We start from the raw sequence: 26,568 nt of genomic DNA, 5'->3' as shown, positions 1-26,568 counted from the left end.
AATGAACCAACAAGACAAAGACAGAAAGAAAGAAAGAAAGAAAGAACACAAAGAGCGAGAGAAAGCGGGAGTATGAACTCACGCTGGACGGGCCGGTGGCTGGCAGGCCCAGGGTGATGTTAGGCAGTGAGGGCGATGTGTACAGAGACAGCTGGCTCAAGGGGCCCTCTCGGGCGGCCAGCCTGTGGGCCAGGGAGGCCTGGAAACAGAGGAGCACACAGTCAGAAAAACACACACACTGAAACGCAAACACTGGCCAGATAAATAGACCCCTCTGGAAAAATGAACAGCCCCTGCAGCCTCCTGTCTACACGGCCAGTCTGGAGCACATGTTGGTTACACTCAGCGCCTCAAACACAGACAAGGATATAGGGATACACATACTCTACGCGCAGCCACTTGCATTTCCATCGCCACGTGCACAGACACACGCAAACAAACACAAGCACCCGTACGTACACACACACACACAAACAGTCACACCGGATCAAACAAGCATGGAAGCACATGCGCACGCACGCGCCAACACACAGGCCTTATAGTGTGAGCCAACAACTAACAAGTAACACTTTGTTTGGGTCTGGGCCATATGAGGCAAACAGTCCTCAGCAATGTGACTGGGAGTCAACGTCAAAGCAGATTGAAGAGAGAAGAGTGCATCAGAAGCCCATGGTCACGGCAACCGAACAGCTTGACGCAGGTTCAAGTTACAGTGGCTGCTTACCTCGACTGTACTAGCGATGCCGTTCTCATTGGTGATGTTACTGGAGCTGTTGTTGGGCGAACTGGGGCCCGAGCCAGGTGCGCTGTTGCAGGCCGATTCTGCAACAAAAAAGACACAAACCACAAGACATGTGGCTCCCACACAACACGCATACTGATCAAGGTACCAGGTTGGAAACATATCGATTTCAACCCACAGACAAGCACTAAAGTTACAGATGCAAGGGCTGTGTCGAGTTTGATCGTGTTCCGTTTGGGCTGAGTTGTGCACAGGATGCTTACCAGCCATGTCCAGAGACATGAGACAGAGCTTCTTGGCAGTAGTGATTATTGGACCATCCTTCCTACGTAGCAGTGGGCTACTTCTGCGCTCTGTCACCTTCTGTTTAAGCCTGGACCGGAGCTTCAAGTTGGGCTCAGAGGCTAGAGGGAGAGAGAGAGGAAAAGAGAGAGAGAGAGAGGAAGTGAGAGAGGAAGAGCGAGAGGAAGAGCGAGAGGGAGAGAGAGAGGAAGAGGGGGTCCATTAAAACACAGCTTGAGAGCATAACATACACAACAAGGATTATAGAATATGCAGTTCTTAGTAAAGTCTTTTTTTACTGGCATTGCCATTGAGGGCATACTTGAGAGGAAAATGAATTGGGTTGAGAGCCACAAGAGGACCAACAGCATTATATAGGTTGATCATGACACAGATGAAGAGACCGAGGATGAAAGGGGGCCTGGCTTCCAAAATACTCAAAAAGGAGAGAGTGGAGAGACACACGGCTAGTGTTACATTTTGCAAATCCACATGCATGACCAGCAGGATTCATTTGAATCAAACCAAATACTTCTGCAAAACATGAATGAATACAACACTGCAACAGGGACCCGAAGTGAAATTGTTCCACCTATTCTGTTCCGTCTTGCACATGATATAGTTAAAGGTTAAATGAAAAAAAAATATATAAAAAAATATGTAGAACTATGGAAGTGGGTATTCATCAAATGGCCACCCAGGCTATTTACATTAACCCGTACCCCTCCCGCCCCCCTTTGTTTTTACACTGCTGCTACTCGCTGTTTATTACCTATGCATAGTCACTTTACCCCTACCTACATGTACATATTACCTCGACTAACCTGTACGCCCGCACATTGACTCGGTACCCCCTGTATATAACCTCGTTATTGTTATTTCATTGTGTTACTTTATTTTTAAAAAACGTTTTATTCAGTTTATTTGGTAAATATTTTCTTAACTCTATTTCTTGAACTGCATGGTTGGTTAAGGGCTTGTAAGTAAGCCTTTCACGGTAAGGTCAACACCTGTCGTATTCGGCGCATGTTACAAATACAATTTGATTCGATAACATTCAGGAGCTGTTATCTTTCTGAGGAGATTCTCGCTGCTCTGGCTTCCCTGGCTGTCAAAGCCCCATATGGCTTTTGGGCTTCTAATGACGAGAGTTCTCTCTCTCTCTCTCTCTGCTGCAAAACAAGCATGTCACTCCGCTCTCGCTCTCCTATCCTGCTGTCTGAAACTGTCTGTAAAACAAGAAAAAAAACTCCAGACCCCAACACACTGCCTCACGAGGCGAGACTTCTGCTAAGCGGCGCTCAGTAGAGACCTGAGGTGAGGTCACACTTCTATGAAATGCTTGGAGAAGAGAGCCTATGCTGGTGAGTGTTCACAATTTAGACACGATTAGTATTTGATCGATGGCGCCAAACACCACACTGTGCTGTGGAGCCGAGAATGAAATGATCACTGCAAATGAAGCACCGCACGCGGCGCTCACCTGGTACCTCATAAAGGTTAGCCAGTTCAAGGCATTTAGTGCTAACAAGCTACTCCTTAAAGGGGCTCCTTCTGGAAAGACTGACGGAGCAGATGAGAAACGACTTGACGAGATGAGCTCCAAAAATGTGACAAGGACGAGCAGCACTAGGGGGAAAAGAGTTCTCCAGTCTTGGCAGCTCTTGCAGACCCCATTCTTAATCAAGCCTGTCTAAATGCCAAGCTAATGAATAGCTCTTGTTGTCAAACGCTCTCTATTAAACGAGTGTGTATTGTTTGTGCCCTTATTTTCGGGTTTGCAAAACAGTCGTTTTTGTTCATTCTCGCTTTCTGTGCATAGAGGCGGATAACCTTTCTCTCCCTCCCCCTTCAGTTAGTCCGGACCAAACGCTCACCACCAGTTAACCCTTTGGCTTGGCTCGTAACCTCGTGTGAAATGAGTCTGGCGACAGAAGGCAAGCTACGCTCCATTAGCGTAGGACTCGGGGCCATGTCTGCATCAACATGGGACTCTGGATTTTTGGTCAGGGAATGTTTGGTTGTTGGTCGTCCCATCCCTTCCCTTTCAGCTCCATGTATCCTTGAATGTGAAAAACAGGTATAAGAGTTGACCAGGTTCCCTGTTTTAATGCACTCGGAGGAGACAGAGAACACCTCTGGCCCATTTGGGACGAGCGGGGGCTTTGAGTGCGTGGAATGCATCATTTATATGAAAGTGCACTTTCAATTTGAGGGGCTGAACTTGCGGTTGGAACTTATTAAAACTTGATTGGGAATAAAAGAGCGGCGCTTCTTGTAAGTGGAGGGCGCGTGTCCAAAAGGCTTCGTTAACAGGATCAGGGGAGACCCGGTCATCAATGTTGTGCATTAGCAGCTGGAGCGTATGGGGAACACATTCAAAGAGACAATTCCTCTGAAGAGTCATAATGCAATCTAGCACAAAATAGCCCGACACTTCCAATATGGCTGACCGAGCGAACAATAGTCTGAGGTAGTTGACAGTAAGGTGGTGCAGACTACTTGTATCCACAACAGCTGTCTTGGCGTAAACTAGCCAAAGATGGGTGATGTGTTTATTCGTGGTTTTGCCGGCAGATACTGCAGCATAGGATTTTGCGAGAATGTGCCGGGGGGGGGTCTCTGTAGCTCGTGTTTGGTAGAGCATGGGGCTTGCAATGCCAGGATAGTGGGTTCAATTCCCGGGACCACTCATACGTAAAGAATGACTGTACTGTAAATCGCTTTGGATGAAAGGGTCTACTAAATGGTATACAGTGTATTATTATTATATTGGTGTCCGGGTATTAGAGAACGTACATTAGAACCTTGGATAGAAAAGGGGAGATAATGCTTGAGTCTCATGCTTGATGATGACGACAGTCGTATAGCCAGGTTGCGTGACGGACCAGTAGCTTTATAAGTGAGACAGATGAAGGCGGGTCGAGCTACAGACGCGTCGACGCACTCGTTTCAATAACAGATTAGATGCAAACGCTGCATTAGCGTTCACATCTCTCCTGTCGCGCTTCAGTAAAAATCGGTCTAGAACAGCCACCACATAAAACGCATGTGTCCCCCTGTAAAACACTGCAACACTGCAGAAAAATAATACACTCACTAAAGTTCCAAGGAAAGATGAGACATAAAATATGAGAGACGTCAAATTTGCCATTGGGCCTTTCGGCGCTGAGCTTTATTTGCTGTGTGGTGGACAGTGGCTCAAGCAGTCCAAGCGGGCCTAGGCCAAAGGACGTGGCTGGCAGCCAGGAGGGGAGAAAGGGCTGAGACGGGGATGGATGGGTGGGTGGATGGATGGAGGTTTGCTGGCCGTGCCAGGGTTTTCTCGGTTCTCTCACGCTCAGAGGAGAGATGGTGGGGGTAAAGTGTTGATGCAGGCAGAACCAGGGGCTTATGGCCTGTCTGCCCTGCAGGCTGGAGGAGCCTGTGGGGGTTCACCCCGGGACGCGGTGACTTTGAAGGGTGTTAATGCTGCCACGCCAAACGACTCACTGCTGACTCTCGCGCTCTCTCTCTCTCTCTCTCTCTCTCTCTCTCTCTCTCTGGAATGTCTATCTATGTGAATGAAGTTTTAACGTTACCTCAGAGGCAGCAAAAAACACAATAAACAATATCACTGTCTGTGAAGTCAAACTCCACAGCTAGGCTTTAGTCGTGGTTTCTCATTTCTTCAGTGCACATTGAAAGTTCACATTGAAACATCAAGGAAACGAGACATTTTTCACTTCAGTTTCTCCACAAACATGGTGAAAAATAACGTCGCTCCAGGGACAGAGATGGTCCAGTCGCTGTAGTACCACAGACACGATTGAGTAAGACAGGCACGATCAAGTGAGTCAAACAGAGCTACTCCAGGAAACTGAAGAGGCTCCTCTTCACATTGTGAATGGGCTGTGATTATCGTACGGTTTGATGCCTGAATGAGCATCATTATCATGAAGATGAACATGGAGATGCTCATTCTACGCTAGTTTCCTGAATTCTGAGTGGATCTACATAAAAGAGAGGAGACTTCTTTGGTGCTTTGTCTATTCCTCGTTAGCTTCTATTCCTGTCCGTGATATCTTCAAATCAGCGCTGAACAAAAGAGCAGGAGACCAGATTTTCGGTTTGATAACTTGAATCTGTTCGCTGAGGGTCAGTTGAAAATACTAAGAGATTGATGCATTACCTAAAATCTGATTAACTAGCATCTCAATATGCTGAAATGGCCGCTATCTGTGTGATATTTGATCCGAATATAAGTTCACACATATTTTATGACCAATATCTCATTTTTGTTGAATATATCTACAGTATCTACAGTAAAACAATGTATATCTTAGAAGCTAGTTATTTAGCATGGGCATCGCTTATCAATTACCTCCTACACTTCCAGCAACGATGTTTAAAATACAGTTGGGGGGGTTTTAGATTCCCCACGTTCCAACTGTAAAATCTCCATATTAGAGATACGAGGTTGATACGAGGGAGAGAAGGAGACACGGATGAGCACGGTGACATTTTCTTCCCTCTGACATTAAAGACAGACGAAGCCTCCTCGGGAAACGCGATAAGACGGCACAAAACGTTTGCAGCCTCCGCCGGCAGAGCGGAGAGAAGTAGCGTCGCAAAAGGCGGTAATGACACACGCCGCCGTCTTCACCCGTGAGTGGTTTAATAACAGCTGAACGCAGATAAAAAAAAAAAAGTTTTTTATTTTTGAAATAACATGCAGAGGGCTATGAGGTTTCAATGGAAGGCTAGAAAACAGATGATAAATAGTAAACGCGAGAGGTGGTGGTGTGGACTGGGGTGGCGGTTTGGAGAAGACAGTGTTGGAGAGTGTGCGGGATGGGGCTGTACGGGCAGGGGGTGTAAAGTACAACCCGACTACACTCGGTGATATGAGCAGATGGACTTTAATTAGGAAAAGAGGGGGGGACGACGACATATGTGGAGTATGCATATGGTATGCATTCCTAACATATATTACAAGCTTGGTACCTGAGCTGCTACGTGCTCAAATTATCTGTGGATTCAAATAAAGCACCTCAAATGTGGATATACAGCAGTTCTCCCTGAGTGAACAGCACAAGGCACACAGTGGCTAATCTTAAAACATTTCCAGTCCATTTCTGTCACGACGTTCCCGCTCGTCGCCAAGGGGTGCTTATTTACGCCAATTCTGTTGCAAAACGTTTCTTAAAACGGAAGCAAACGGAACAAAAAGGGGTGCGACCAACCTGAGTTTGTCCAATAGAAAAACTGGTTTTAGTTGCACTAACGATTACCCCCGCAGGATAAGGCATTCCTGTCCACATCCCCATGGGCGGCAGGGCTGTCGGCGGCCCAGAGCACACAGAGTTTGATCTCCAGCTGGGCGAGCCGGGACAGACGCGGGCCAAACGAGCGCAGACGCCGAGTGAATAATCACCGCCTAGACCCCACATTACAGGCAGGGGACTCTGCCAAGAGTTTTACACAACCAAGAGTTTCTCAAAGGCTTTGAAACAGGAAAACTCCAACCAGTGCTGCTGTGGTACCAGACTCTGTGTGTTCCTTAGACAGCCTTTTCGTTTTCTTGTGATTCTCATGTCAACAGTGTTCTGATGTCGGTGATGATATATAAAACCCTACTGGACTCTTGAACCATGTCTTTCTTCAATGAAAATATATCCCCTTAACAACGGGAACCTTTATAAATATTGAATGGAAATAAGAAAAGGAACACGGCAGAAATGCTGAAATTACTCTCCTTATAAGGTCACGAATGAGCTCTTGAATGTCAAAGATCATAGGTGAAACGTAGTAGTAACCTGGATTGATAATCTACCCCCCTGTCATATATAATCTGCCCCAACACTACAATGCTCTACACACGACACTGCTAATGATCCAGAAGCAAAGGCCGCAGGGACCTAGGGGGAAATTGGCCTGCAGTGCGTCACTGGTGTCAACAGTTGTGTCACCCATGGCAACTGGCACAAGGTAACACAGTTGGCTACGTCTACTGTAAAAAAAAATATGTCTCAATATTTTGGACCCATTTCCTCTTGCTGATCCGTCACCATATCGCTTTTAACTAGCCACTATGACTTTAGCAAACACACTTTTAGATGCGTTACAGTGTGGAAAGAGGAAGTTAGACAGGGAAGAGCTTTTACTTTTTTTTTGTTATATTCAAACACAGCCAAGTGAAAGCAACACAAAAAAACAGCGATAGTTCAATCCGAAGTGAAAAGCGCTCAGGGGTCAGGTGAAGGAGTCCTACCTGTCTTGCGGAGAGGAAAGTCGTCTTTGGGGTCGTACATCCCGAGGATGGCGTGGCTGTAAGGGGACATCCCTGTCTGGGGAGGGGAGCTCTGATCCAGGGAGCTGTGCTGGGTCTTCCTACAGAGGGGAGACAAATACACATTTACAGTATTTCATTTGGCTCCTTCAAAAGGAGCAAAGGTCGACCTGACTTCTGAGGCAGAGGACGTCTGGTAATTGGAAGTAAGATAATTCCCCATTGTAGATAAATAAATTTAGCAATTGTACACAGTATGACGGATAATCATCAACATGCAATAAGATGTTGAAAAATCGAAATTCAGCTGTTCAATTATTTCTTGTCATCGTAAAATCTGCTCTTCAAGAAGCATCAAGGCACAATGGGGCCATTATTGAAAAGTCACACACACATACACGGATGAGCGTTACCACAAACACAGGATTCCCAGTTCCCTTCCCACCAGACGTAACCTGCTCTCAGGCAGACCTTTTTATTTATGGCCCGGCACTTTGCATGCCATCTCAGATTACCCACAATGCACGTGCCGAGCCTGAAGTGGTGCGGCACCCTGTGTTTGCAAACAAACCTGCTCTGACAGGGCAATAAGCTGAAACAGATCTGACGGAGCCATAAAAGCTACGACTGCTGCATGGACCTGCTAGTGTGTGTAAGATCTGCTGATGTTGCCCATCTGTCTGTGCCAGTCTCTCTGACTGGGTAACAATGGTCCATGTCAGTTAATGTGGCTTCAGTAGTGTGAGGGGGAAACAGGCATCAGGTATCTGTCTGCCTGTTTGTCTGTTACTGAGTATCCATCTATCCTAAGCTACCATTAAAAAAGTGTGTGTACCTGTCTGTCTCTGTGTCCGTTTTCCATTTTATGTGGCTACTATTGATTTATGGGAATGCTGATTTTTACGGTACGTGGGTAACAGACAAGTAAAAGAGTAAACAAAATAATGTAACATTTCTGTAAAACCGTCAAGTGAAATCCATCTCTTAGCTAAATCAATAGAGAACGTGTCATTCATCAATAAAATGAGCGGGGCTTCATAGTTGTTAATGGGAAGAGCAGATGTTTCGGCACTGGATGGCGCTGACCATTCATTGGACTAGCCACAGCCTCCCTTACAAATAACTTTGACAAGGAAGACACCAATGGGGAAATAAACTTTTCTCCACGCTGTCCTCTCAAGGACTTAACCATGACTACTGGTGTCAAAACTTAGGCCGTGGCTAGCAGAGAACAATTTTTCACAAAAACACACTCATCAACCTATGGAAAAACAGAAGCCCACCACAAACCAGCACAAACACACAACATCAAATGCGTTAGGGACATGTCTGTGAACACCCCCAACCCCTCACACTCTCAGAGTGAAGGAAAGAAAGAGAGAGAAATAGAGAGTCATTTTTCCATCTCCCAATCCACAGATCTCGCCTCATGAAAAGGTGCAGCAGTGCATGGAGGAAAGGTTGAGAGGGAGAAAGAGCAAGAGAGAGAAAGAGGGAGGGAAGTGGAAGAAAAGAGAGGGGGAGGGAGAGAGAGAGAGAAACGGAGAGAGAGAGAGAGAAAAAGTGAGGTGCCGGTGTGTTAATATTCATCAGGTGTTGCCTCTGAAAGCCCTTTCTGTGCCCCCTCTCATTCCCCCCTTATCAGAGGGCGACAGCCGAGGTGCCGGGAGATGGGTTAGGAGTCTGTGTGAGGACAGGTGAGAGCAGAGAGAGGAGGGGAGAGAGGGCGGGAGGGAGGGGTGAGAGAGTTTGGATGGAGAGGTATGGCCGATGGATGAAGAAAGAGGGGGAGGGCAGCAATACAAAAAATGGGGGAGAGAGAGGGGGAGTGAGGGACCAGGGAGAGAAGGATAGGGTGCAAAATCCAGGATAGACATACTGCAGAGGGAGGCAGAGCGTGAAGGAGACAGAACAAGAGAGCAAGAGAGATAAGGAGAGTGAGAGAGAGAAAATGAGTCCTTTCCTGTCATTGCCCATTCACCACCTTATCTTTTGCCTGAGAAAAACGTAGTGTTCAAATATTTACAGAGCGGAGAGGTGGCATCCTCTCTTCTCTTCCCTCTCTTCAAATGCACCAACTACTTAAAGACAGGAAACTGTCAATCACAAACTACAAACAGGAGCCCACTACTTTGTACAGAACCTCATTCCTTCAACAATGTACTTCAATTCAAACAAGTAGATGGGTTAAAAAGAAAAATACAGAAAAGCACTAAATATTCAACTCGGGTGACGGCACCCAAGTAACACGCACACATTTCAAGTCAGAATTCGGTCCTGAATAGTAGATTCGGTCAGTGGCCCAGACAGTAGAACCCAATCCTAAATAGACCCTTAGCTCTTACCCGTTGTACACTTGTGTATATCTGGAAGGATTGCTTAAGCTGCAAGCAATATGGCGAAATTCTATGGTTTCCTATGAAAGATGGAGCTATTACCATATTGCGTATACTTATCCAGTGGCGACCCGTCATTCAGGGCAGGTGGGGCAGGGCCCCAACTGTTTAGCTAACTTTGATTTCATGTTTTATTTTTTTGTGTGTCTGTTTTGCATGTTATTTTGGCATTAATACGTGTTTGCAAACAATGTAAAATAAATAAATCTAAATAATCATTGAGTTAGTAAAGCCGCATACAAACATGGTCTCTTTTGCAGATGTTTCAGCTTAGCACAGTGCTTTCTGTGGTGGTCGGGCAGCCAGTGGAAAATATGGAGCGCAATGGTTGGTAATGTTCTCTAGTTGGGCTGTGAATGGCTCGCAAAATCTACGGGAAGAAATCGAAAATTCAACCCACTTGGGTGCTGCCATAGAGTTACATTAGAAGTGCCCATCCAAGAAGGCTCAAGGTCATTGGTCACAGATAAAATGACGTCAAATCACACTATATCTACCGTAGCTTTGATTGGACTTATACTTTCAAAATCTTAGGTAGCAAGCTATCAGTCATCATCATGAATCAAGTTCACTAGCCTGCTATCTAGCGGAGTGGGCTTAAAAGGATAAACATTCAACATTGGCCATGCTGTCAATCCATCATGACTTCTTCCGCTTTCAAAACAACTGGAAACTCAGAACTGGGAAATCTCAGATTTCAGTGAGTTCAAGACAACTGGGAACTCAGAAGAAAACAAGCTCTGACTGGGAAAATAAGTTGTTTATTTCAGAGGTCCCAGTTGTCTTGAAAGTACCACAAATCCAGCGAATGACAGACTTTGAAGACATGGTTTGATGAAAAGATTTGCCCATGAAGGACCGCCGCGCCACCTTCCATGTTCAAGCACAGCACAACAACGTGAGTCAAAAAATGTATTGTCTGCTGCTGCATAAATGATGTAACATGCCAGGGAGATATGTATACTGGAGCTAAGAAAGTAATATGTTGTGTAGTAAGCTGTTAGTAGCCCATGTGCTACTAATTTGGTCAATTTTCCTCTCATAATTTAGCCTACTGTTCTGACTTGGTGGTGCACATGTAGCCTATAATCTGTTTTAGAGAAATGTCATCATCGAATATTGTAAGAGCTTTCATTGTCTGCTTATAGGCCCCCTTTATTTATCCTACTGACTTCCTGTACAAGGAGAATAATGTAAGAATGGCCCATGTTCTGAACTCCGTCGCTGTACATTTCAAAAGTGTTGAACAAATAGTTATATTGAGTCCGTCCTATCGCGCTCATTAACTTCTTAATCGAAATTACGGATGGCCTCTTATCCGCTCGTCATCCCCTTATGCCATAGTTTGTACATCTCAATTGTCAGTAGAAACTACATTTGTTAAAGCAAGTCAGACAGATCAGCTATGTTTTTTTAAAGGCAGTAAATGAAGCTGAATGAACTGTTTCACTGCCAGACAAAGATCCGCTGATAGCCAGGTGTAGCAGTTGTAAGGTGTTGGGACTGCTGTTGTGACTCCACTGTTGGGACAGATTTATGTAGGTCCTAAGTTTGTGGGCACCGTTTGTCACAATTATAGTACAATGAATCTATTGTTTAGTGTTGTGGCATTGCTGGCATGCATAAAACATTTTTGGGGGGAGTTTGCCCCACCAAGATGTACATGCTAAATCGCCACTGTACTTATCATATTAGTTCAGATCTACAGAAACACATAGGGGGTAGACAGAGGATAGAGGTGAATTTTGGGTTATAAGACTGAAGAACAAAGATCTACAGCATGCCATCCTTCGGCATCAGCATGGTGCCACCATAATCAAGTAAGGCTAATTCCTATGGTTGGGTAAGGATGTGGGGTGTGGGTATGATACTCACCCGTACCAGTAGCGTGGGTCAGTGTTCATGCAGTGGTTGAGGCTGCGCTGAGCCAGGGCTTTCTTCTTGTTCAGGACAAACTCCTGCAGCCGCATCTTGACCTCCGTGCTGGCCACCGCACCTGGGAGAGATGATCGAGAAGCCAAGGGTTAGGGACTACAACATTTAGAGGACGTGTCATTCGTGTCAAAACAGCCAGGGGGAACACGTGTCATTCTGTTTCCTTCTACAGATATGGTTCCTCCTTAGCCTTGTAGAACCAGCCTGATCGCTACACTGATATCCTTGTACTGTAGCTCAATCCTTTCTCTAAACTCGCAAGATCAGTGTGGTAGTAAGAGGCTAGTTCCTCCTGGCTTTGGATTCAACTTGAAGATAGATCTTCACCACATCTTTATGATATCACATTATGTATGGAATCATATGCAACCACGAATATCAACTTGGCATGACCCCATGATATTTAGTTGAAGTACTACCTTTCTTTGTCACTTCAAAAAAAAAATGTTTCACCCTTATTTAACCAAGTAGGCTAGTTGAGAACAAGTTCTCATTTGCAACTGCGACCTGGCCAAGATAAAGCGTAGCAATTCGACACATACAACAACACAGAGTTACACATGGAATAAACAAAACATAGAGTCAATAATACAGTAGAACAAAAATAAAACAAAAAGTCTATATACAGTGAGTGCAAATGAGGTAAGATAAGGGAGTTATGGCAATAAATAGGCCATGGTGGCGAAGTAATGAATAGGGAACTGAATCTAACGAGAGAACAGAATCGAGACGACAACAGGGTCATTCTGAGTGAAGTACTAGAACGGATGTGATCTTCCCAGCTGACCTTTGTAGCCTGAAGGAGTGACTGAACAGAATTGAAGTCTGTGGGAGCATAGAGTTACACAGAGTTTCCCTAGAAGGAAAATGCACGCTTTTGTGGGTATTCCACCGAGACTGTGGCAGTTAAATTGGCAAAAAAAAATATTCTTTTTTTTCTTCATCAAACAAGGCATCACAAGGTACATTCTTTCACAGCGCTCTCTTCAATTACCACCTCGCCAACACAGTCAACACATCCCTGAGGGGAGCCTCCACACAGGGAGAGAGAGATGGAGAGCGAGAAATAGAAAGAAAGGTAAGAGAGTGAGAGAAAAAGACCCGAGAGTAAAAAGAGAGAGCAAGGGAAGTGTTTCTGTGCGTGTGTGTGCATACAGTACTTCCTTCTGTAAAAGTGTCAAAGAGAAACACACAATTAGTGAAAGAAGACGGAGCTGGCAACAAGTGACTAACATGTCAAGCGGTGAAGTAGTGCGGATGGGGGGGGGGGGTACATAGGAGAATATGATGACTGCTAATATAGACGCATTTTAAATCCCATTGCGGGACCTAAGTGCTGACATCTCAATTTGTACGCCTTGCCAATGAGGCAAATAGGCTTTTATGAGACTGCCTTGGAGGCAATTTACTGCAGCACTTAACAAAGCGCCCGCTGTTTACCATCTAGCGTTACTCCAGATGCAAGCCTAGCGCCATACATATACAGATTACAGGAAAACACAGTCTGAGGTGTAACGTTTCACGGACACCATCTTGGCACCAAAGCACAAACAAAGTGCAATGTTGTCGTCAAGAAACACTTGGTGCCAATACGGCTGAGTTTTCCCCAAAATGGCTGCTTTGGTGCTGATAGTGAAGCAGTGAGGTGTTGGGTCAGGCTGCCCTGACTCCTTGTGCTTGAAAAGTTGTGACATTTACATCTGAAACTGTTATGGGGAGCCAAGGTGAGGGCGGTTCCAAAGCTGGCACAATGTCCGAGCTAGTGTTAGGAGAACGTTTGGGGAGCTTTAATGACATCTTTGGAGAGTGTGCTGTAGTGTTTTACAAGAGCTTGGGTAAAACATAAGTAAAAAATAAAAAAATTGCTGGGCAGCTTTAGGAGGATTTACTGCTATTTACCCAACTCCTGCTCTCATCACTCATACTGCACCATCACTGATGCTAATGCTAACACTGTCCCACTAATACTATGATGGTGTAGCATCAGCCATGATACTGTAGTGTTAGCCACAATGATAATACTCTTTAGCCACAATGTGATAATGTAGCATTGGCCACGGTATATGATAATGTCAAGATAACCACAGCATATGATTTAGCCACAAGGTGATAATGTAATGTTAGCTTGGGGTGTGAATGTTTAAACGTTAAAACTTTTAAACAAAATTGCAACGTTAACTGAAAAACTTCCACAAAATTTGAATCACAGTGCAGTTATCACAAAACTACTACTAACATCATTAAGGGGGAAAAAATGTTCAGTGAGCTCAGATCAACCCTTAAAGAGATGAGTGGGGCTAAAGCTTAAGAGGGTGTGAACGATGCTGAATGGGTGTACACAAAGAAGAGCTCTCCAGTTGGTACCAAAACATTCAAAGGTCATTTTCTCAAAAGTGAAATTACAAGTTTATCACCTTTCAAAGCAGAATAACTTTCCCATTGTTCCTCAGATTCAGTGAATGATATACCATTTTGTAGCTCTGTGTCTCTGCTTTTATACAATGGAAAATAAAAACAATTTCAAATGTTTCTACATAACACTGAATCAAGGCGGTCGGTCGCAAATGCTCTAATCGTTTTAATGGGAAAAAATATTTATAAAAATTGCATTGTAATGGTAAAAAAAAAATCTCCCTTTGTCACATCCCTAGTGTTAACCACAAAGAGATAATACAGAATTGGCCACACTTTTTGATAATATAGAGTTGGCCACAACGTAGTTTTGTAGCATTGGCCCCGTTATATGACAATGTAACGTTAGCCACAATATATAAATTGTCCTTCTGAGCAACTCACTCTCCTGGCCACGCTCCTTGTTCTTGAGCAGTAGGAGTTTCTGCTCTCTCTGCTGCTTCTCCATCTCCTGCTCTTGGCGGTGTCTCTCCATCTTCCTCTGGTGCTCCAGCAGCTCCTGCTGATGCTTCAGGGCCAGGAGGTCCTGCTGGTGCTGCAACACAATGTTACCACAACGTTACTACAAGGGCGGTACAACCACCTGCTGATGTTTCAGGGCCAGGAGGTCCTGCTGGTGCTGCAACACAATGTTACCACAACGTTACTACAAGGGCGGTACAACCACCTGCTGATGTTTCAGGGCCAGGAGGTCCTGCTGGTGCTGCAACAATGTTACCACAACGTTACTACAAGGGCGGTACAACCACCTGCTGATGTTTCAGGGCCAGGAGGTCCTGCTGGTGCTGCAACACAATGTTACCACAACGTTACTACAAGGGCGGTACAACCACCTGCTGATGTTTCAGGGCCAGGAGGTCCTTCTGGTGCTGCAACAATGTTACCACAACGTTACTACAAGGGCGGTACAACCATCTGCTGATGCTTTAGAGGGGGGTGGAGGGACGTGGGGGGAGAGGAGGAGGGAGAAGGAGACTAAAAGGGAGGGAGATGGGGAGAGGGAGAGGAAAGGAAGGGAGAGAGACAGCCACAGATTATCTATATAAGGTGATATCAGACAAACAAAAAACACACACTTGAACACACACTCTAACACACTTCCTCTCAATAGCAAATATGCATGTATTTGATTTGAAACCAATGGCTGACGTCATATCACTCAATTCCAACAGCTAGTATCCCCTACAGGTTTCATAGCTTGGAAACAGATTATTTGAATTTCTTCTCAAGAAAGAAGTCAGCAAGAGTGAGACTAAATGCCTAAATGACTGAATGATAAAAGCCTCACTATGGACAGTGGCACAGGTGGGTGTTGACTGGAAGGGAGCAGAATTGAATACAGTCAGCAAGCTGTCAAGGCATAATGCAGAGCTAGTGATGTGTCGACTGGAGCTTTCAGACAGAGTTATTTTTAGCCTAGGTTGCCTCGCTCCCATTGGCTGAAGCGGCGGCCTGTTTGCAGAGCGAAATGTTTCTCTCGTTGTCACACACATGTATGAGCCAGTACACAGTTTCTCAAGGACTGGAGATCAGCAAAGCAACCCAACACAACCGGCGGATCCAGTTACATCCAACACACACACACACACACACACACACACACACACACACGTACAGACATGTCCTCTCCTACACCCATTCTCTCTGTCCTTAAAACAGCACATTGACAATCTGTTGAGTCAGAATGCCCTCGAGCAAAGGCGATGGAGGGATGGAGGGAGGTGGAAAAGCAGGGTGTCGGGAAGGGGGGGCAAACACACCTTAACATGCTCCTGTAGCTGGACCTCATGCTGGCGTGAGAGCTGCTCATGTTGCCGCTGGAACTCAGCGATGAGCAGCTGTCTCTGGATCTGCTGTTTGTGTTTGAGGGCCAACAGCTCCTGCTGCAGCTGCTGCTCCCGAAGACCTGGGACCTGTCCTTGGTGGCCCTGGTCGTCTGGTCGCGGTGCCAGGCCAAAGGGCTGGTCCATGCGCAGGTCCATGGGGATGGCGGCCGGAGGCACCTGCATGGGCAGTGCCGTTCTCACGTCGACTGGGGAGAGGCAGAGAGAGAATGGATTACTGACTGATTTTTCATGGTTGTTGTTTCTTTATGATGTAGTGTTCAATCAAAAGAGAAAGGATAGTCTTTCCCAAGGCTCTTTCTCACTCACTCACTCAGACACAGACACACACTAATGCACATAAGTAGTTCCTCATTCTAGGACTACACGGCACGTATGCTAGTTTAACTATGGCAGTTTTGACACACTAGGGTAAACCAACACGCTGAGTGTGGTGCCAATGTACCACAATAGGAGTTTTGTGATGTTGGGAGTGACGAAAGGCTGCAAACAAAAGGATAAAACCACTGAGAGCAACTACTAATGTGTGTATGTTCAAGCATTGTCACCATATGTGTGGACTGGGAATAGATGAAAGGGTGAAGTATGCTCACGAAGAGCAAGAGGGGTGTGTGTATTTGTGTGTGTGTGTTTGCGTGTCTGTGTGTGTGTTTGTGTTGTGTGTGTGTGTGTGTGTGCGTGTGTGTGCTTCTGTGTGTGCTTCTCTGTCCGTATGTATCCCAAAAAGGATCCCCACTCATTTCCACTGAGTCAGCGCACAGCAGGGCACTAATCTCAATGCCATGAGTTCAAGGGAAAAGAACAGGACTACAATGACCCTGGCCTGAAGTGAGAGTACGGATGGGGATTAGGGCCTAACAAAAGAGGTCCCCCTCAAAAAGGTCACAGAGTTTATCAATGCAGAGAACAGAATAGACAGACAAATCGTCTTTCCCCCTCCCCCCTATTAAATCTAAACTCCACTGTCCCAAAGTAACTGTCTCTCTTTAGGAAGTAACGATAGAAGTAGCCGATGCCAATGAGCTACATGGACAGTGAAAAGACAATACAAAAGAGGACATATGTGACTCCTTTCAGGAAACTAAATGTATCACGCGTGTCACTACTTCACAGGAGAGGCATTTAAATGTAAATATTTATTTTTATCAAAATGCGTTTTTTGGGCAGAAATGCCTTCTGGAACATGTAAACTTTCATGTGCCATAATACAAAACTTGTATACCATCTGTAAATACAGAATTGTTCAATTACGAGCCTAGTCGGTTTAGCCACAGAAAAAGGCAGGAACCTTCCATGATTGGCTGAGATAATGAATGGGCTGGACATGCTGAGAGATGAGTTCGGATTGGTCTGCCATGTAGCACGATTCTGTCTATAACATGAGCTGCTCAGTATATGTAGGTTATCTGCTCTCACGTGGCTTTTTTTGAAAGATGCTTTCCACTTTCTGGAAGAACGATTTTTGAAATCAGTGGAATGTCCAGTGGAAGCAGAGAATGATAGCTAAGTAGATGGAGAAAATTCTGTCATTTGATTGCAAATATGCGGAGGGAGTCGAAAGAGAACACACAGAAGGCTGTTATAAAACACCGGTCTCCAGATTACATCTTCAAACTAAGTGCAACCATGGCATCCATGACAGAGAGAGAGAAGTGATCATCCATGTATTCGGGTAAGATAGTCTAGCTAGCTACATTTTCAGATATTATACGTTTCTAATTCTGTAAGAAAGTCATTTTCAGTTATGGTTCATTGTCTAAACAAAAGACTCCACTATGCAAGTAACCATTTTACTGTACCGTTTATACCTTCTGCATCCTGTGCATGTGACAAATACAGGTTGATATAGTGTGTGTTTATCAGAGACGGTAATGTGAAAAACAACATGCCCTGCACCAAAGTCAAACTAGGATATAAAGTTAGGCCAAAGAGACCGTGTCCAAGTTCTAAAATTCTCCTGTAGGTTGCCCTGCTTTTATTTAGTAATTAGCTTGCCATTAACTTGTAAATAATGATCTTGTTGTGAGTTTATTTTCCTGTAATAATGAATACAAATTAGCTAACGTTATAACGCTGTCAGCTATATGATCCTTATTTGAACTAGCTAACATTATTTGAACTAACTAGCAAGCTAACCTAACGTTAGCTCGCTAACAAGCTAGAAACGAACCAAAATATTGTTTTAAACAGATGGTGTTAAATACACCAGTTATGCTATTCTGGACCACCAGCCTGTCGTTTCTGTGTTTATACTTTTACATAACGACAATAACAAGCTTGATGTCGGACGACAATAGAATGTTCATGATGTCACTGTGACAACTGTCTACAGACATGTCGTTAGTCATAGTATAAACCAGCCTTTAGTCTTGAAATATTTAGTTGTTTAGTAAACCACCGTACTCACTCTGTCTAGCACATGGCCTCAAATGTGAATCCTTAAAGAGATGGGTGGGGCTAAGGCTTAAGAGTGTGTGAACGATGCTGAATGGGTGTAGACAAAGAAGAGCTCTCCAGTAGGTGTACCAAACCATTCAAGGGCCATTTTCTCAAAATTGGGGTTAGAACTTTATCAACTTTCAAAGCAGAATGACTTTTCCACTGTTCCTCAACTGTAGTGTATGATATACCATTTTCCGGCTCTGAGTCTCTACTTTTGAAATGGTGTTTTTTACATTAGATAAATGTTGCTACATGTGTCTGAGAAGAAGGGAGGTTGGGATAAACTTTGCCTGGGTGGGTAAGGGAGGGAAAAGACGGGAGGTTGGGATAAACTTTGCCTGGGTGGGTAAGGGAGGGAAAAGACGGGAGGTTGGGATAAACTTTGCCTGGGTGGGTAAGGGAGGGAAAAGACGGGAGGTTGGGATAAACTTTGCCTGGGTGGGTGAGGGAGGGAAAAGACGGGAGGTTGGGATAAACTTTGCCTGGGTGGGTAAGGGAGGGAAAAGACGGGAGGTTGGGATAAACTTTGCCTGGGTGGGTAAGGGAGGGAAAAGACGGGAGGTTGGGATAAACTTTGCCTGGGTGGGTAAGGGAGGGAAAAGACGGGAGGTTGGGATAAACTTTGCCTGGGTGGGTAAGGGAGGGAAAAGACGGGAGGTTGGGATAAACTTTGCCTGGGTGGGTAAGGGAGGAAAAGACGGGAGGTTGGGATAAACTTTGCCTGGGTGGGTAAGGGAGGGAAAAGACGGGAGGTTGGGATAAACTTTGCCTGGGTGGGTAAGGGAGGGCAAGGATGGGAGGGAGTGATAAGTGTGGCTTGGGTGGGGTAAAGAGGGGAGAAAACTGTGATAAAGCTAAGAACATAAACATTTTCATAGTTAAGAACACTATAATAACATAGAAGAAAATGAAATGTATTCTACATGAACCAATATCACTCCCTAAAAACACAACCCTATGGAAAAATCTTTATTAGCATTTCAGAATTCACCAATAAATTGGTCCACATGACAAACTAAAAGACATAGAAACCGTAAATGACTTGGTAATAGGAAATAAATGTATTTCCATGACAGCATTAAAAAGCATTATTCGATTGACCAATGAAGATATTTTCAAATATATGCAACTTAAAAAGTTTTATATCACAACATTTCGATTTGAAACCTTTTGGATATCGGAGAAATCTTGAATGAATTCTATTTGAGCCAGAAAACTATACTCATTTGATAGGTAAGCTAAACAAAACCTTGCAGATAGCCTAACTGACAATCTCTTAAATAATATATATAAACTATTGGAACCAAGACTTAAAAAGAACTGATATTGGCACAAGATGGAGGCAATGTTGGAACATAACTAACCAATTGCAGTTAATTTACACTTAATCCAGTATAAAAAATATATAATTTATTTTACAAGAGATATGTCATGTCTTACCTGTAACACTAACAATGACTCAATAAATCCATGCCTTCTGGGAATGTTATAAATTCCAAAAGTTATGGGCAGAGTTATAAAGTTGGCAGTCAGAAGTATTCCAATGTAAATGTATTTTAACCCGTCTGTCTGCATAGTTGCTGTAAGATACCTGACGGATTGGACGATATATTTCTCATCAATCGTCTTGAAAAAAAGTATACTTACAAACTGAAAATCAACCAACGCTCTGTTGTTAACACAATGGAAAGGTCAAATGCTTTATTATCTAAATGTTGAAAGGGCGTGAGGCGACGGAGAGAAACAAAATGGTGCAGCTTAAGGCCATGTGGCGGAGAGTGATGCGGGCGCTGAAGATGGGGGCGCGAGCATGTGGGTCTGGGCAGGTGTGATGTTGTCGTTTGTATGTGTATGTTTTGTATTTTTTTAATAAAAAATAAAAAAATCTAATTGTACAAAAAAAGAATAGTCTGCCACCCTCATCAAGGAATAGCATAAAAATGTGCTCTGTGACGGCATGGGTGTGAGGGAGGGGTGGAGGGTATGAGCACAAAGGCGGCATTGAGGGTGTATTCAGAGGGTAGGAGGGGGTAGCAAATGCTCTTCTAGACAGGAAGCAACTTTCTGTGTGGTGTCTTTGAGCTTGTTCAGCTGGAGCCTTACTGCTTGGCATGGAGATGAAGACAAAGAGCTGCTACGTAACACATACACCATATGACGTAGACATGCATGAACCCTTAACATCAATTCTCACACGTTTGTATAAACAGTCAGTGGTACAGAGTTGGTGGTGCAACAGTCAGGTCTAAGTGACTCCAGTGAGCACAAGACGTTGAAAAGACAGCATCTTTTGCTCATAGGAATGAGTCTCCGTAACCGACTTGTCTTTTCAACATCTTTTGCTCATTGGATAGTTTTGATATGTTTTATACCTTCAATTCAGACAGTAGCTTCAAGCCTCTGTAGGGCACAAAGGGACAATATGTGAGATGTTGGATACAATCCACACTTGGTCTACACTGTACGTAAAGAAAAAGTCATGTCTTTCTGTTGAGCCGTGTTTTACAGTTACACTCTTAGCCTAAACGCATGTTGCTGTCTGTCTTGGCAATGACTCCCTTTTGGTTACATAAAGGATAAATATAATTACAAAACAGAAATGGGTCAGAACGAAAGAATTAGACTTCTACGGAGAGAAGCTTTGGGGCTGAGTGAAGTTTAAAAAAAACAACAATGTCCAGACAGTTGTTCCTAGTTATCTTTCACTTGATCCCTTCTAATCTGGGTTGGTTGGGACACTCCTGGTCATTGGTCCGCCCGAGAGGAAGAGGAGGTGGATGGCTCTCACACAAACACGTATGCAGTCAAACAAATCCATACACATGTGAACACGCACAAATACATGCACACACACACATACACACACCCATACACACAACACACATACAGTGCCTTCAGAAAATATTCATACCGCTTGCTTTATTCCACATTTTGTAGTGTTCCAGCCTGAATTCAAAATGTACTAAATAGATTTTTTCTCACTCATCTCCACACAAAATGCTATGATGACAATGTGAAAATGTGTTTTTTTTTAATGCTTGCAACAGGTATTGAAATACAGAAATCTAATTTACATATGTATTCACACCCCTAAGTCATGACTTTGTAGAAGCACCTTTGGCTAGCGATTGCTGCTGTCTTCAAGAGATTTCCACACCTGGATTGATCCCAGCCATGAAAGCTGCCAGAGTGCGTGGGGACATTGCATACATCCGCTTTGACAGGCTCATTGTCCACCCTCCCTCCCAGAAGCCTGGATGGGATGAGAGAACCAAGCCTATGGGTTCGTAGCCTGAACCCCCGCAGCACAGACACACACACACACACATACAGTCACACACACCAATTAATTAATGGACTGCTGAATGTATACATTTTCTCTCTTGCTTTGTCTGCTCTTTTCAGTATTATACCTGTCTCTGATAAGCTACCCAGAAAAGGGCTGAAAATAGCCCGTATTAATATATGCAGCCTTAGAAATCAGCTTCATGAAATCAATAACTTGCTAACATTAGATAACATTCATATATTAGCCATTTCTGAGACTGACTTAGATAATTAATTTGAGGATACATCAGAGGCAATACAAGGATATAACATCTATAGAAGAGACATAAATGCTTATGGGGGATGTGTTGCTGTATAAATTCAGAGCCATATCCCTGTAATGCTTAGAGAAGATCGTATGTCAAGTGTTAATGAAGTGTTGTGGTGGCAGGTTCACTTGGCACATCTAAAGCCTTTTCTTTTGGGGTGTTGCTTTAGGCCACCAAGTGCTAACAGTCAGTATATAAATAATGTGTGTGAAATGCTTAATAGTGTATGAGATGTAAACAGAGAGGTCTACTTTCTTGGGGACCTGAATATTGACTGGTTTTCATCAAGCTGTCCGCTCAAGAGGAAGCTTCTCACTGTAACCTGTGCCTGTAGTCTGGTTCAGGTTATTAATCAACCTACCAGGGCGTTTACAAACACAACAGGAACAAGATCATCCACATGTATCGATCACATGTTTACTAATGCTGTACAACTTTGTTCTAAAGCTGTATCCGTACCCATTGGATGCAGTGATCACAATATAGTAGCTATATCCAGGAAAGCCAAAGTTCCAAAAGCTGGGCCTAAAAAAAGTATATAAGCTGTGACTCTTATGTGGATGTTAAAAATATTTGTTGGTCTGATTAATAAGGAGCATCCAGACGCTGCACTTGATGAATTTATGGAATTGCTTCTTCCAATTATTGATAAACATGCACCTGTTAAGAAACTGACAGAATAGTTAAGGCTCCATGGATCGATGAGAAATTGAAAAACGGTATGTTTGAAAGAGATGGGGCAAAAGGAGTGGCTAATAAGTCTGGCTGCACATCTGACTGGCTGACTTACTGCAAATTGAGAAATTATGTGACGAAACTCAATAAAAAGAAGAAGAAACTTTAATATGAAGCCAAGATCAATGATATGAAGAATGATGGGGAAAAACTTGAGTAAATTACATTTTGGGCAGAAAGACAAATTCAACTCCATCTTTCATCAAATCAGATGGCTTATTCATCACAAAACCATTTGATGTTGCCAATTATTTGAATGATTACTTCATTGGCAAAGTGGGCAAACGTAGGCAGGAAATGCCAACAATGAACAATTGTATTCATGCATTAAAAAAAATGAAAGAAAAGCAGTGCAAGTAAGAATTTTGTAAAGTTAGTTCGGGAGAGGTGGAAAAATTGTTAACGATCAATAATGACAAACCTCCTGGCATTGACAACTTAGATGAAAAGCTACTGAGGATGGTAGCTGACTATAGCCACTCTTATCTGTCATATTTTTAATCTGAACCTAGAGGAAAGTCTTTGTCCTCAGGCCTGGAGGGAAGCCAAAGTAATTTCGCTACCCAAGAGTGGTAAAGAAGCCTTTACTGGTTCTAACAACAGACCTATAAGATTGCAAACGGTTGAAAAAATTGTGTTTGATCAAATACAATGCTATTTCTCTGTAAACAAATTAACAACAGACTTTCAGCATGCTTATAGAGAAGGGCACTCAACATGTCCTGCACTGACACAAATAACTGATGATTGGTTGATAGAAATTGATAATAAGAAGATTGTGAGAGCTGTACTGTTAGATTTCAGTACTGCCTTTGATATTATTGACCATAACCTGTTGTTGAGAGAACTTATGTGCTATAGCTTTTCAACCTCTGCCATATTGTGGATTATATCTAATAGAACTCAAATGCCTTTCTTTAATGGAAGCTTCTCTAATGTCAAACATGTAAAGTGTGGTGTACCACAGGACAGCTTTCTAGGCCCTCTTTTTTACTCTTTGCTATTTTTACCAATGACCTGCCACTGGCATTAAACAAAGCATGTGTGTCCATGTATGCTGATAATTCAACCATATACACATCAGCAACTACAGCTAATGAAGTCACTGAAACCCTTAACAAAGAGTTGCAGTCTGTTTTGGAATCATTCCATACATCTCTAAAACTAAGAGTATTCTATTTGTTACAAATCATTCCTTAGGTTCTAGACCTCAGCTGAATCTGGTCATGAATGGTGGGGCTGTTGAACAAGTTGAGGAGACTAAATGACTTGGCATTACCTTAGATTGCAAACTGTCATGGTCAAAACACAAAGATTCAAATTGTTGAAAAGATGGGGAGAGGTCTAGCCGTAATAAAGAGATGCTCTGCTTTTTTGACACCACACTCCAAAAAGCAAGTTCTGCAAGCTCTAGTTTTGTCTAATCTTGACTATTGTCCAGTTGTGTGGTCCAGTGCTGCAAGGAAATACCTAGTTAAGCTGCAGCTGGCCCAGAACAGAGTGACACATTTCGCTCTTAATTGTAAACAGAGGGTTGATATAAATACTATGCATGCCAGTCTGTCTTGGCTAAGAGTTGAGGAGAGACTGACTGCATCACTTCTTTTTATAAGAAACGTTAATGTGTTGAAAATAGCAAATTGTTTGCATAGTCAACTTACACACAGCTCTGACACACACACTTATCCCACCAGACATGCCACCAGGGGTCTTGTCACAGTCCCCAAATGCAGAACAAATTCAAGAAAAAGTACAGTATTATATAGAGCCATTATTGCATGGTACTTCCATCTCATATTGGTGAAATAAACAGCAAACCTGGTTTAAAAAACAGATAAAGCAACACCTTGCGGCACAACGCCTCTCCCCTAGATAGTTTGTGTGTATGCATTGATATGAAGGCTACATGTGCCTTTTTAAAGAATTTATGTAGTTCTGTCCTTGAGCTGTTCTTGTCTATTGATGTTATGTATCATGTCATTCTGTATTATGTTTCATGTTTTGAGTAGACCCCAGGAAGAGTAGCTGCTGCTTTTGCAAGAGCTAATGGGGATCCTAATAAAATACCAAATTGTGCAACATTTGCACATTATTCTTTTCAAAATTCCACTAGCTCTGTCAAATTGATTTTTGATCATTGCTGGAGAACAATTTCACGACTTGCCATAGATTCTCCAGTACATTTAAGTCAAGCCTTGTGTTTTAGGTTATTGTCCTGCTGAAAGGTGAATTAATCTCCCAGTGTCTGGTGGAAAGAGGTTTGAACCAGGTTTTCCTCTAGGATTTTGCCTGCGCTTAGCTCCATTCAGTTGCTTTTGTATCCTGAAAAAACTCCCCAGTTCTTAACGATTACAAGAATACCCATATCATGATTTAGCCACCACTATGCTTGAAAATATGGAGAGTGTTACTCAGAAATGTGTGGTATTGGATTTGATCCAAAACACTTTGTATTCAGGACAAAAAGTGAAACATTTTGTCACATTTTTTTCTAGTATTACTTTGGTGCCAGGTTGCAAACAGATGCATGTTTTGAAATATTTTTATTCTGTACAAGCTTCCATCTTTTCACTCTGTCAATTAGGTTAGTATTGTGGAGTAACTACAATGTTGTTAATCCAAACTCAGCGTTCTCCTATCACAGCCATTCAATTCTGTTTTAAAGTCACCATTGGCCTCATGGTAAAATCCCTAAGCGGTTTCCTTCCTCTACAGCAACTGAGTTAGGAAGGACGCCTATATCTTTGTAGGGACTGGGTGTATTGATATGCCATCCAAAGTGTAATTAATTACTTCACCATGCTCAAAGGGATATTCAATGCCTGCTTTTTTTTTTTACCCATCTAGCAATTGGTGCCCTTCTTTGCGAGGCATTGTAAAACCTCCATGTTCTTTGCGGTTGAATCTGTTTTTGAAATTCACTGCTCGACTGAGAGACCTTACAGATAATTGTATGTGTGGGGTACAGAGATGAGGTAGTCATTTAAAACTAATGTTGAACACTATTATTGCACACAAAGTGAATCTGTGCAACTTATTGTTACTTAAGCACATTTTTTCTCCTGAACTTATATAGGCTTCCCATAACAAAGGGGTTGAATACTTATAGACTCAAGACATTTCAGCTTTTCATTTTGAATTAATTTGTCAAAAATATACCCCAAACATTATGGGGTACTGTGTGTAGGTCAGTGACAAAACATCTAATTTTAAAATTCAGACTAACAACAAAATGTGGGAAATGTCAAGGGGTATGAACACTTTTTGAAGGTACTGTATACAGACAGATTCACACAAGTATTCATGCACAAGCCCAATGAGCAGTGCATTTGTAAGTCGCTCTGGATAAGAGCGTCTGCTAAATGACTTAAATGTAAATGTAAGTGCACGCACACTCACACTCTCAGAGCTGCAGTTTGGGTCCACACACACATACTGGGTTGTAATGATGCAACATGGCAACAGAGCAAAAAACAATCCCACTGCAACATGAGTTTAGCGGAGGGGATTTGCTGACACGCCAAGCACTTACAGTGTGTGGGGTGGTTGTGAGTGTGAGAATGTGTGTGTGTGTGAGAGGCAGTATGTGTGTGCTCTGCAGAGGTGTCACTGACGGAAGGAGACATGCTGCCGTAGCTGATGGAGATTGATTTCCTGGGATCGCTGGGCGAAGCCCGTTGCATTGTGGGAAGGGACACTTGGGCCACCACTTGGCTATACATCACGCCTAAATCAGCCCCCAGAGAGGTCCTGCAGGTCTGTCCACACACACACACACACACACACACACACACACACACACACACACACACACACACACACACACACACACACACACACACACACACACAGTAAACAGCGAAGCAACCATTAACACTGTACTCCATTCAATAACTCTACGCGTCTTCTATCT

At 43.4% G+C, this 26,568-nt stretch overlaps 1 protein-coding gene across 4 annotated transcripts in view; it reads right to left on the bottom strand.

The window, feature by feature from the left end:
- The window catches only part of hdac4 (histone deacetylase 4), a 291,374-nt gene that overhangs the window by 81,017 nt on the left and 183,789 nt on the right, over nucleotides 1-26,568 (bottom strand). For all 4 annotated transcript variants that reach the window (XM_065000848.1, XM_065000785.1, XM_065000804.1 and 1 more), the window contains 7 exons: nucleotides 15,799-16,070; nucleotides 14,423-14,573; nucleotides 11,567-11,687; nucleotides 7,278-7,396; nucleotides 1,006-1,146; nucleotides 725-822; nucleotides 83-199 (listed from right to left, as the gene is read on the bottom strand). In XM_065000848.1, coding sequence (XP_064856920.1) covers nucleotides 83-199; nucleotides 725-822; nucleotides 1,006-1,146; nucleotides 7,278-7,396; nucleotides 11,567-11,687; nucleotides 14,423-14,573; nucleotides 15,799-16,070 — 1,019 coding nt within the window. The remainder of the gene's footprint in view (nucleotides 1-82; nucleotides 200-724; nucleotides 823-1,005; nucleotides 1,147-7,277; nucleotides 7,397-11,566; nucleotides 11,688-14,422; nucleotides 14,574-15,798; nucleotides 16,071-26,568) is intronic.

The sequence above is a fragment of the Oncorhynchus nerka genome, linkage group LG1 (genome assembly GCF_034236695.1).
Source record: "Oncorhynchus nerka isolate Pitt River linkage group LG1, Oner_Uvic_2.0, whole genome shotgun sequence".
Classification (NCBI taxonomy): domain Eukaryota; kingdom Metazoa; phylum Chordata; class Actinopteri; order Salmoniformes; family Salmonidae; genus Oncorhynchus; species Oncorhynchus nerka.
The sequence above is the reverse complement of the archived record's forward strand: the minus strand, read 5'-3'. Positions and strand labels throughout refer to the sequence as shown.